The 13,512-nt window shown below is 35.6% G+C and overlaps 1 protein-coding gene and 1 pseudogene across 1 annotated transcript; one reads left to right on the forward strand and one right to left on the reverse strand.

Moving 5' to 3' along the window:
* Window positions 1–959: 959 nt before the first annotated feature.
* On the reverse strand, window positions 960–3,839 carry LOC132637074 (alpha-soluble NSF attachment protein-like; annotated as a pseudogene).
* Window positions 3,840–4,504: 665 nt separating this feature from the next.
* LOC132637075 (alpha-soluble NSF attachment protein-like) lies at window positions 4,505–11,561 on the forward strand. The gene is made up of 2 exons (XM_060354221.1): window positions 4,505–5,125; window positions 11,319–11,561. The coding sequence occupies exons 1-2, from the start codon at window positions 4,505–4,507 to the stop codon at window positions 11,559–11,561; spliced, it is 864 nt and encodes a 287-aa protein (XP_060210204.1).
* Window positions 11,562–13,512: the final 1,951 nt, after the last annotated feature.

Raw genomic sequence — 13,512 nt, forward strand, 5'->3', positions numbered from 1 at the left:
TCATTGGATTCGTGAGCAATTGGAAAGCGAATTGTTCCAAGTCAAGAAGATTCACACGAATGAAAATCCTGCAGATATGCTGACCAAGGCGGTACCGAGAGACAAGTTCGAATCGTGCAAAGAACTTGTCGGCATGCACTCAAATTAGAAGCCAGTGTACCCTCCTTCAGGTGAATGGGACTGGAGGGGGAGATTTGTGGGGTCCAGTCCCCTATCCCATATTTTAAGAAAGGAAGATTTTTCTTCCTTTGACAAATTATACATTGGCAACAATTGTGGACTTGGCTAACAAGCCAATTTCTTTGTTCACACTTTCATGATGTAAGCGCTTACCTCATCATAATCGTGATGGAAGCGCTTACCTCACCATAGGAAATTCATTCCTATAAATAGGCAGCTTATGGTTCATTTGTAACACACCAAAAATCTCAGACAATACATCTGAGTGAGAGCAAAAGTGAGGTATTCCATAGACTGTAAGAAAATAGTCTGTGAAGAAAAATAGAGTGTGAGTGATATTGTAGTGAGGTGGGAAAATCAAAAGAGTGTTATTTCTTTTGAGGGTGTAGTGGTCTTAGGAGTATTTGTACTCGTTACTACACAGTGTAAAATTCCTCTATAGTGATATCAGCTGCTCCTCTTGGCCGTGGTTTTTCCCTTATTCAGAAGGGTTTCCACATAAAATCTTGGTGTCATTATTGCTGCATTTTATTCTTGCTGATTTAACCATAAGTTAGTGTTCCGCGTTTATCACTAATACCGTGAATATTATTTTTGCGGGTCTATTTTATTCCCATCATGAACGAATTTAAAGCTTAACAGTTGCGGTCAGGTTGCTTAATTAGCATCTCTGGCTTACTGTAGAAGTGGTATTTTCAGCAGAAAAACTCCCCTATATTCCTATGTAGTAGTCGACCTTTATAGTGACACAGAAGGATGTGATTTATGAGTTATCCCACTTAAGGATTACTGGTTAAGACCGCAGTTTCCATGTTGACTAGTGAGACGGCGCAATTCTTCATAGGTAATTCAAGGAGTTCTGTTAATGCCACAGGCTGGGGTAGATCTGCAAAGTGGGAAACTGGTTCGGCAGAACCAGTAATTTTGGTTCAAATCCTTGTCTTAGGAAATTCAGTTAATATGTACTTATAATTAATTTAGAACCTACTAATTCAAAAACACTAAAATTCTAAACGCATAAACTTCAAATTCTAACTCCGTCTTCGTATCCTCAGTTCTAAACTAGTTGAGATAGGCTATGTGAATTCTCTCCAGTTTTTGTTATGGGCCTATTTCATTCCAATATGATAGACCATGTTACTGGCCAAGTCAAGCTACTAATACTGCTATGCAACAACAACAACATACACAGTGTAATTTCACGGGTGGAGTCTGGGAGGGTAGAGTTCACGCAGACCTTAGCCCTTCCTCGTAGAGATAGAGAGACGGTTTCCGATAGACTCTTAGCTCTACTAATACTGCTATGCTTTTGATTAAACTTTGAACCTCTGAAATTAAAACTAAAGGGTTAAGAATATTTAGTACCTGCAACAATAAACGGCCTGCTATTATCCCTCTGCTTGATGCTATTATTCCAAGGCTTTAACGGCTGCATCAAAGCAAAGCTACCAAGTCTGTTCTTCATAGATGATAAATGAAGGGCCTCGTTACAAAAATCAACCAAACGCACAAATCATTATTCAGAAATGATGAAGAAAGAAGAAACATCACTGACCGTGAATGGTCCTAGTAACCAGCAATTGAGAAGCGAAATAATCTGGTGAATCACAGAGCAGCTTGTAATATAGCTCTCTGTGAGTCACCCTCTTTTTACTGAACCAGAATTTGGTAGCACATTTCCATAACCTTCCAAACTTGGCACAACAACTTAGTGAGCATTATTAGTCTGTGCAATAAGTAATTTGATGGTAAAAAGATTTGTATATTAGTTTACCTCTTATGAAGGACTTGGCACTATTTTCTTTCCTTAAGGATCAAGTGCAAAAAGAATGGTATCGAAAGATCCATGAATCACCGGTCAGTAACCCCCGGCTCACAGGAATTTTTACTGATCTGTGTGTGTCACATAGACACATATAGTATAAACTATCACCTCTGCCTCAATCCCTATCTGTTTGGTGTCGACTATATAGATATCTATATCCGTATCTGCTCAGGTCTATTTCATCCCAATACTGATAAGTAAATTGTAATTTAAAGGCAGCAGAGAGGTTCATTATATGAATCTCTTAAAATTGCTAAATTTCATCCCAAAATTTTGGCTCATAGTCTTGCTTTTTCCTTCAAATTTTCTCTCTACAGTCTACACTGATATAACATAAGACATTTTGTACAGTTAAGAAACATACATATAATTGATTAATCAACTTTAGTTGGATTTCACTATAAGTAAACCGAAACTAAATTTCTCACAATTGTTAAAACTCGTTTAGAGGAAAAAAGAGAGTAGAATTTCGAACAAGTGATGGATTGGAAATAGACGGAGAATTTGAACTTAGGGCTTTAAGAAAATTCAGGAGGGCAATTTTGATTGGAGCTCGGACCTGAATACATAAATCCGATTAGAAGAGAAAACAAAGGCATGCTGAAATTGGGAAACAGTTTAGATTTCAATTCTAACAGTTTAGCTCTTCACATGAGACGATGCTAAGATTTCAATATGTTTATTTCCCAAGTACAAATGTATCATAAAAAATATGTGTTAGTAGCAAATACAATTCATCCATGCTTTTTCTGTGGTAAGCAAATTCTTTAATGAAGCAAAGAACTTCTAATTGTGACTCTTACATAACGTTTTAAGAAAAATACCTGAAAATTACCGAACCGTACTGATACTGAAGTGAAACCGATATAATAGGACAGTTTCTAAAAGTCTAATTTCGGTCATACAAATTAAAATAATTGAAATTAGTATAAATTTTATAAAATAACCAGCCAAATTGTCTCATTGACTCTAGCTTCTTCGCCTCCAACGCTTCCTTCACCCTGAGAAGAAGTGTTGTCCTCCATTCATCAAGCTTTGTCATGCTATCATATTCCTTGAGACAACCATTAAACTTGGCAACATCTTCCTTTTCAATAGCAGTTGCCAAATTCACTAGCAACTTGCACTCGCGTGTCCTTGAAAATGTCGGATCAAGTTGCTGATATCGTTACAATGCGTTGTTAATTGCAACAGCATCACCTCTACAAAGTTGGCAAATACCAGCATTCAGAAGATGTCCACTAACATCATACTTCAAGGAGTTGTCTCTGATGGAGTGTCTCGCTATGTCCTCAAAAATCTCAGTTGATCATTTATATTTTTCAAGTACTTTAGCAGACAATTCTGCAATTTTCTGCTTGCACTGATTTGTGGATGCTGTTGAATCCAAATTCTCTAAAAGATCAGCTGCTTTCTCATAGTAAATGATAGCCTGCTCCAAATTCCGCTCTTCATGTTCATATAATTTAGCAATTTTCTTGTAATATCCTGCGGACACACTTGGCCTTCCAATGTCCAGAAACATATGTACTGCCTGCTCTAGACATGATATTGCCTTTCTCGTATTTTCTGTCTCCATGTAGTAATAAGCAGCATTAGCGTAAGCACTACCAGCTTCATGTTTGCTATGCAAATTCAGATTATAACAACCTGCTAATTTGACATATACTGCTCCAACTCGATCCCATGATTTCGCGAGTTCGAAGCAATTAGCAGCTTTATCGAACAAATCTACAGCGACATAGTATTTGGACCCGAAAATTCCCCAACCGCTGAGTAATTTCTTCTCAGCTTTCTTCACAAATTGTTCTCCTCTCGCTATCTGATGCTTCATTATTTTTGTGGTTTTTTGTTTGCTTAGCGGAAGAGGATTTCCATTTATTTATAAGATGCTCTGAATGCTCTAGCAACATCCATATTTATAATAATACGAAAACTACTCCAACTCAAAATAGGAAAACCTATTCCTATATGAAATTGACTATAAATCCTAACTAGACTTGAATTAAAATGTCAAATCCTAATCAATTTTGATTTCCTACAACTTTAAATATTTATTTTTCATGCTATAAAAATGGATTCAAGATTTAGAGTTGTATGAGTTGGCCGCGATGTATTATACACACAGAGACTCACGTACAATTTTTTAAATTTATTTTACATGTATATACATGGACCAAATCAAGAACAGTGAATTTATACGGCTGTTTCATTGACATGTGATGTGAATTCTAAGGTTCTTTCTCATCGACTTTCATAAATTTTGTAGAATATACTAATTAGGTCAAATATGTGACATTTGAAAAATGGGTGAGTGAGGTAGGAAATGTTCGAAATCGGGCAAGTTTGAGGAGTCTATTTGTGGTAAATTTTACCATTACATTATAGTATATAATTTTCGTTTGCGCTCCTTTCCATTTCCCTTCTCTCCATTTTCCCCAAGTTCTACGTTGGATTAGAGACACATGGCATGGGTTAGAATTAATGGCTAAGATTTAAATGACTAAGCAGTTGGATAGCAAACTTGACGCTGCTGGTGCTTACGCTGATGCTGCTCATTACTACACGAAGACAAATAATTCGAGAAAGGCAACATTATGTGTAAAGCAGGCACTAGACATGGCTCGGGACAATATGGAAAGGCTAATTGTTTCGGCAAGACATTATGAGATAGCGAGAGGAGAAGAATTCATGAAGAAAGCTGAGAAGAAACTCAGCATTTGGGGGCTTTTCGGGTCCAAATACAATGACATTGTAGATTTGTTCGATAAAGTTGCTAATTGCCTCAAACTTGTGGAATCATGGGATCGAGTTGGAGAGGTATATGTCAAATTAGCAAGTTGTTATCTGAAGTTGGATAGCAAACATGACGCTGCTAGTGCTTACGATAATGCTGCTCATTACTACACGAAGACAAATAATACGAGAGAGGCAATATCATGTCTAGAGCAGGCAGTACTCATGTGTCTGGATATTGGAAGGGTAAATGAGTCCGCAAGATATTACAAGGAAATTGCTAAATTATATGAACAAAAAGAACGGAATTTGGAGCAAGCGACCATTTATTATGAGAAAGCAGTTGATCTTTTCGAGAGTTTGAATTTTACAAGCGACCAATTTGTATGATGTTATAGTATGTTTACAATTAAAAGGTAGCCAGGATTCACGAGTCCGCAACTTAACCCCATGTTTGGATGGTGGTTTCCCGTGGTTCATTAATGTATGGTTTTCTAGGAAACCATGTTTGTTTCCATTGTTCTTAAAATTATGTGGTATGGTGTTGTAAACCTGTGGTTCATTCCATGGTTATATAATCATGAAAAGTCCCAATTTTTTAAACCACGGATTTGGTGGTTTTTCCGTGGTTACGTATTTCATTTCTTCATTATACCCTCCACCATCCACCCCACCCCACCCTACCACTCACCCCTACCCCCACCCTGCCACGCTACCACTCACCCCCACCCACCCCCCACCACTCACCCCAACCCCGCCCTACCACCCACCCCAACCCCTAACTACCCCACTCCTCTGCCACCTACCCCCACCACCCCAACCATCACCCACTACCCCTCACCACCGCCCAACCCCACCCCACAACAACTCACCCCCACCCTCATCCCACACTACCCACCCCTCCACCACCCCTACCCACTACCCCTCACCACCACCCAACCCAACCCAACCCCCACCCCTACCCTACTACCCACTACCCCCACTCTCATCTCACAATCACCCACCTCACACCACTCAACCCTCCCCCACCTACTACCTACTTATTTTTTAAAATTCCTATTTTATTCTTTACCTGAGTTTTATTAATATATATAAATTATTTCTAATTAAGAGTTAAGGGTATTTTAGTAAACTTACAAGTTATTATACAGTACTATACAGTCAAACCAAACAATACAAATGTTATTAAACCACAACAAACGATACAGTCTATCCAAACATTGTATTCATTAATACAGTACAATACAATACAACACCATTTTGTACCATACCATACTGTACATTAATGAACCACGGGAAACCACCATCCAAACAGGGGGTAAATGACCCAAAAACTAACATTTAAGACCAAAATAACCCATTAAAAAAAAAGTGACAAAACTATCTTTTGCGGACTAAATTAGTGCGCATTAGGGCTAAAGTGCGCTTTTTCAGTTAAGTTCTATTGCGCACTAATTTAGTGCGCAAAAGGACTAAACTGCAAATTTAATGAAACGCTCCACCCTTGTGCAATTTCAAAGTTTGGAAATTTCACGTTTTTCCCATACTTTGACCAAAGATTAATCATGTTTCGAAACGCCGGAATATCAATATTTTATATAGAACCTTATATCTTTTTCTGCGAACAATAATGTAGGCTCAATACATCAAGTATACGTAAACGTTTGGATCGTCATTTTAGGAGTTGTAAAGTGCTGTAACACCCCGCATCTTGGAACCAAGTTTAAACTCATATCTTTAAAGTTCTAGTGGGTTGACAGGTCTATTTCGGGCAACGATAACTCCTTGATCCGTTGTGAATCTGGAAGAACTTCCTTGTTGAAAGTTGTAGCCCTATTAACAAGATTTCCAACGGTATATTATGGGGATTAAATGGATATATGTGCAAAAAGTTATGCCCCATTGACTGAAGCCTGTTCGCTGGAAAATCGCCTGCGTTACGGTGACGAGTTACGGACCGTAACTCGTGTTACGGACCGTAACAGTGTACCGTAACACAGACGAAATTTCCAGAACCTCACTGGAAATTTTCACCAAGATACGGTCCCAAGATACGGTCCGTCCCTTCGTGTTACGGACCGTACCTTGTGTTACGGACCGTAACATCGGATCGTAACACAGGGAAAATTTCCAGAAAGTTTCTGGAAACTTTCATCAGGGTACGACGCGACGTTACGGTCCGTACCCTGTGTTACGGTACCGTAACGTGGGCGCGTTTTGGTCCGCATTTGAGATTCGGGTCAACTGACTTCGGGAGGCCATAAACCCATCGTAAGTTGAGAATTTGGGAAAACTCAAAGAATGAAAGTTGTAGATTATTGAAATATCTTTCCAACCATAGGTTGTGGGTTCACAGGCGACGTCGGGATTGGGAGATATGGACGTTTTAAGACAGAACAGTCCCGACCCGTTTTCAAGTTCGGTCAACCCATTTTCCCTTGGTATTTAAAGAAAATGAAACCCTAGAAGCCTCATTTTTTCCCCTCATTTCAGATTTTAGAGAGAGGAAAAAGAGAGAGAGAAATTTAGAGAGAAGAAGGAGAAAATCAACCAATTTTAAGGCCCCGAATCCTAAAGCTCGTGAAGGATAAAGTGTAGTACGAGTTGTGGTCGTCATTTTAAGCTAAAGATCGGGCTTGGGAGTGTTGATTTCGTGGTGACTACCCAAAAGGTAATATTTCTACTCCCAAATCATTTATAATTGTGAATTGATGATTTATTGGGAGAATAATGATTGGGTTGTTGAAGATAATTATATGAACTATGTTAGAATTGTTGGGTTGTTGATTTGGGATTGTTGTATTCATATGGATTATGAAGAATGATGTTAATTGCATCTAAATGGGATTGTAGAAATGACTAGAAGTAAGAGAATGGGGATTTGGTGAAGAAAACACCATTAATGAGGGTTATAGAGCTTCATGCCCACTAAGTGTTTGATAAAATGCTTAGATGAACAAAACATGGATGTTGTTGCTAATATAGAATCCCTATGACTTGTATGCTATAGATTGAAGTTGAAGGGGGTGAAGGACATTGTGATACGCTCAAAAGCGGAAGGTTAAGGTATGTAGAACTTCCATCCACATGTGGGAACTTCTATGTTCTTCCCCGTGATCCGTTTAGTAAATTCTATGAAGTTCAACTCCTAGGGCATTAAACCCAATGTATTGGTAGCCCGTAATTATGTATGTATGAACATGAATTCCATATGTATGTTCGTTATTGTGTTCCTAAACCTCCATTTCGGACATTAGGAATCCTAGCTTAATCCATGAATCATGAATTCTTTCTCATGTGTTCTCATTATGTTCATATGAAACTGCATGAGTTATTTTTACAAGTTATTTCATGAAAATATGTTTACAAGTCCTTTCGTGAAAATCATGATTTCAAGACAAGTACAAGTTAATTCACGAAAGTCATGGGCTTCTTAGCCAACTATGTTATTTTCATGTTCGGGAGTTGTAATAATACCGAGAAGGCTCAGATAGCCTGAAACTACGTATGCCAACGTAGGATAAGAATCGCTCCGCCCAGTAGGACGATTCCTTCATATGTTCCCCATTGAGGGATTTGGATCCATTTATGTTATGTTCATGTCTCGTGCCCCGGCAAGGTACGAGATGGCTTAGCTGATCGGGCAGAGATCAGACTCCACGCTTCTCCCCGTGGTGGTTTATGTCGGTATTACAGATTATTACAGATCATTTCAGATTATCTCATGCTTACAGTACTCATGTTTTATGTTCAGTTTCAGTACTCAGTTTCAGTTTCAATTCCATGTTATGTACTCATGCTCATGCTCATGTTCATGTCCCAGTTTTCAGTTTTTAGTTCCTATCATGTTATTCTATGTCCCATGTTGTTCTTCCGGTTGCTTTACATACCAGTACATTCAATGTGCTGACGTCCCCTTTTATTTCCCGGGGGCCTGTATTTCACGATGCAGGTACGGATTTACAGGACGACGCTTCTGATCATTAGGATTTGCTCGTGCTAGCTTATTGGTGAGCCCCATTTCATTCGGGGTTTTAAGCATTGTCTTCTCTATATAGTTTTGCATGTAAAGGTATGCTGGGGGCCTTGTCCCAGTACGTATGACTTCCAGTCCAAACTCAAAATAGAGGTTTCATAGACTAGACAAATCAGTTATGTCATGATAGACATTTGAAGTCATATGGACATTTGGGCACACTCATGTTTAAACAAGTACTTTATTATGTAATATGACCTATTATGTTGTACAAAGGTTCATCATGCATTCACGTCATATTCCGCTTATAATATGAAATCATGTTAGTTCAGCAAGTCATGTGGTTCGCTCGGTCACAGGTAGTCAGGCACCGAGTGTCGTGTTACGTCCAGGCCATGGTTCGGGGCGTGACAAGTGCCCCGAAGTAAGTTTTGTTTGTTTGGAAACTTGTTATATTTACTTTTTCTCCCTAATTTAAAAAAAAATGGCAAAAATCGAACGTCCGAGCGCAAAGTTATGACCATTTAAAGTTTCACCAATTTACAATTACTTTTTCTCCTTATACTCATTATTTGATAATTTTATCTTATTTTTATAACTACTTAAGTCTACTGGATAAAAAAATTATGGGACTTGCATATCACATTAATTTACTGCGTTATTCAAACAATATAAAGCACTTTAACCTAAAGATAATAAGTTTCCAAACAAACAAAACTTACTTTGGGGCACTTTACAACCCCTAAAACGACGATCCAAGCGTTTACGTATACTTGATGTATTGAGCCTACATTATTGTTCGCAGAAAAAGATATCATGCTCTATATAAAATATTGATATTCGGGCGTTTTGAAACATGACTAATCTTTGGTTAAAATATGGAAAAAACGTGAAATTTCCAAACTTTGAAATTGCACAAGGGTGGGGCGTTTTATTAAATTTGCAGTTTAGTCCTTTTGCGCGCTAAATTAGTGCGCAATAGAACTTAACTGAAAAAGTACAGTTTAGCCTATTGCGCACTAATTTCGTCCGCAGAAGGTAGTTTTGTCACTTTTTTTTAATGGGTTATTTTGGTCTCAAATGTTAGTTTTTGGGTCATTTAAGTTGCGGACTCGAGGATTCACCCCGTATATGTTCATTGGGTTGGTGCAAAACTCAGTCCGAGTAAATTTTTGTCATTATATTATATTATATTACAATATATAGTTTCCGTTTGCCCTATTATTCACCGCCGACCCATTTATAACCATGTAATAAATCTGGAATATGCAATTGAAAAAAAAAAAAAAAAAAAAGAGGTAACAAATTATATTGGATTATTTGAGATTACCTGATATACCAACAAAAAAAAAAGACCTTCCCACTGGTTAAAATTAGCACTTAATTAGATCCACATAGATATGTTGTACATTTGAAATTATTTCCCTTGTAGTATTTCGTTAATGACCAATGATTAATCTCTTTCTTAATTACACAATGAGAATAGGTTAATAACTTTCTTTAATTTTTTTTCTAAAGATTTTATATCATATAATATATATATATATATATATATATATATATATATATATATATATATATAGAAGAGCCGGTTGGGCTCCCCTTTCGTCGTACGTTTGTGGGCCCAACCGGACTCATATATATTAAATAAATGGTGGGCCCATATATTATTTATTATTAAAAAAATGGTGGGCTCATATATTATTTATTATTAAAAAAAAACAACAATTCATATTAAAAACAAAATTGTGACCATATATATTAAACAATAACTCATATTAAAAAAAAATTGTGGACCCCATATTAAACACCAACCAGTAATAAAAAAAAAAAAGTAGAACCCACCACATTCAAACTCATGGGGAAAAAAAGTGGACCTCATATTAACAAAATCAAACAATATTAAAAAAAAGTGAATCCCATATTAAAAAAACAAACAATGTTAAAAAAAGTGCTTAGAAAAACAAACAATTAAATCAATAACTCATATTAAAAAAAAAATTATGGGCCCCATTAGAGGTGTTCATGGTCCGGTTTGACTCGGTTTTTGGCTAAAATCAAACCAAACCAATCAAGGCGGTTTTTTTTAATATTCAGACCAAACCAAACCATTATAGTATAAATTCTATCGGTTTCGGTTTTATCGGTTTTGTCGGTTTGGTTTGGTTTTTCCGGGTTGTAATAATATATTTTATAATGCAAAAAAATTGACAAACTTATTTACAAACTTGCACTTTTGAGTAGTTGTAGTTTCCATCTGAAAAAAAGTATCCAAAAATCTAAATAAATAGAGAAATTCAAAATCATTAGATAAAAACTAAATCAACAGAAAAAATCTAAATCAGTGGAGAAAATCTAAAATAACAGAGAAATAAAATAAAAAACACATACAAGATGAAAGACTAGAGAAGCAATTCATTCAAGTAAAACTTCAAAGACACAAAAATAATTACACAAACAAAGAGTAGGGAACATACAAAAAGTAACCAAAAAATAAAAGGGAAGAAAAAGTTACAGACTTACAACAATGTCAAGAAATGGTTGAGTGAAATAGACCGATATGCAAGTGATATTGTGAACAAACTTCTTGTTGGAAATAAGTGTGATCTCACAGCACAGAAGGTAGTTTCCACAGAGACAGCTCAGGCTTTTGCTGATGAAATTGGCATACCTTTCATGGAAACAAGTGCAAAAAGTGCCACTAATGTAGAACAGGCTTTCATGGCTATGGCTGCTTCAATCAAGAACAGAATGGCAAGCCAACCGGCAAGAGCGGTTGTTGTTCATCTTGAAAGGACGAAGCTCTGTTGCCTTGATGATGATTCTGATGTGGAGCTGTGGTGAAGCTGGCACGCAACAACACAAAGTACCACTTAACAAGCCTAGCCACAACAGACAAGAATGAACATCATGAAAAAGAGAAAAAAGGAACAAAAGATAGTGCATGGTGCACTCACAAAACATAACTTCTTTTTAGAATATTTAGCATGTGCTTGTATTAAAAAAAAAAAAGATTACCAAAAAGTAGAATAAGAAAATTCAGCAGAGAAACCTCTTAACAGACAAATGTAATCATGGAGAGTTTATTTATGTTAACTATTCAGTAAGAGATTTTTATTTTACTTTAACTGTAAATGGGCTTGGGGAACATGGGCTAGACTTTTCTCTTGGAATGGTCCTAAATTATGAAGAAGTTAAAAAATAGATAAAGTTTAATTAACATATATAAATATTAACATATATAAATATATATAATATTTTAAATATGTACATATTTATCGGTTCGGTTCGGTTTAGTTCGGTTTTTTTTATGAGTAACACCAAACCAAACCAAATGTTATCGGTTTTTAAAAATCTAAAACCAAACCAAACCAAACCGAGCCGGTTTTCGGTTTATTAAATCGGTTTGACTTGGTTTATCGGTTCGGATCGGTTTTTCGGTCTCGTTTGAACACCCCTAGGCCCCATATTAAACACCAACCATTAAGGAGAATCCACCACATTCAAACTCATGGGGAAAAAAAGTGGATCTCATATTAACAAAATCAAGCAATATTAAAAAAAAAAAAAAGTGAATTCCATATTAAAAAAACAAACAATGTTAAAAAAAAGTGCTTAGAAAATCAAACAATTAAATCAATAATGATGAATTTATTGTCATATGCGTATCAACCTATTAGCGGGAGTAAATGAAATTATTGTACAACAACATACAAAAAAAAAACTCATATTAAAAAAAAAAAAAAATAGAACCCGGCACATGCAAACTCATGGGAAAAAAAGTAGAACCCACCACATTCAAACTCATGGGGGTAAACAAAGTGGATCTCATATTAACAAAATCAAGCAATATTAAAAAAAAAGTGAATTCCATATTAAAAAAACAAATAATGTTAAAAAAAAGTGCTTAGAAAATTAAAAAATTAAATCCATAATGATGGATTCATTACCACATGCGTATCAACCCATTAGAGGGAGCAAATGAAATTATTGTACAGCAACATACTTAAAATATAAAAGTGCTTAGAAAATCAAACAATTAAATCAATAATGATGGATTTATTGCCACATGCGTATCAACCCATTAGTGAGAGCAAATGAAATTATTGTATAACAACATACTTAAAATACTTATATATTAAAATAAGATAAAATTTAATTACTTTTTCATTTTTTTCCTTACTCTAATAAATGTGAAAAGAGATTAATGTCATAAAAGGAAAAATAATATTAAATGGAGATCAAATAATTAATAAGGTAAATTAGTGAAATTCTAATTCTAATTGACGTTTCCTTAAAAAATTGTGTAAAAAATAACGTGACAAGTAAAATGGTCTCATGCTTCGTCGTCCGTTAAGCATTTAAAAAAAAAAAGTGTGGTCCCCATATTAAACACCAACCAATATTAAAAAATAAAAAAAAATACCAACCAATTAAGCATTAAAAAAAAGTGTGGTCCTCATATTAAAGACCAACCAATATTAAAAAATAAAAGAAAAAAAATGCCAACCAATATTAAAAAAAAAAAAAAAAGGAAGTAAATTAAGTGGAACCCACCATCTCCAAACTCACGGGGAAAAAAAAAGGTGGACTCCATATTAACAAAATCAAGCAATATAAAAAAAAGTGAACCCCTTATTAAAAAAAATATAATGTTAAAAAATATGTGCAGACTTTGTATTCGGAGCAAACACTAATATAATAAAATTTTAGATACGGAGCACAAATTATAATATTATATTAATTATGTTTTGAACATAGTATATGTATATATATTATATGCATAAAAATAATA

Source organism: Lycium barbarum, chromosome 4, assembly GCF_019175385.1.
Source record: "Lycium barbarum isolate Lr01 chromosome 4, ASM1917538v2, whole genome shotgun sequence".
NCBI lineage: Eukaryota > Viridiplantae > Streptophyta > Magnoliopsida > Solanales > Solanaceae > Lycium > Lycium barbarum.

Excerpts from the sequence above, each read along its gene's own strand:
- LOC132637075 (XM_060354221.1), top strand. The coding sequence starts at position 4,505 with ATGACTAAGCAGTTGGATAGCAAACTTGACGCTGCTGGTGCTTACGCT. Across the intron at positions 5,126-11,318 it reads ATTTTACAAGCGACCAATTT|TGTGATCTCACAGCACAGAA; the intron begins GTATGATGTTAT and ends GTTGGAAATAAG.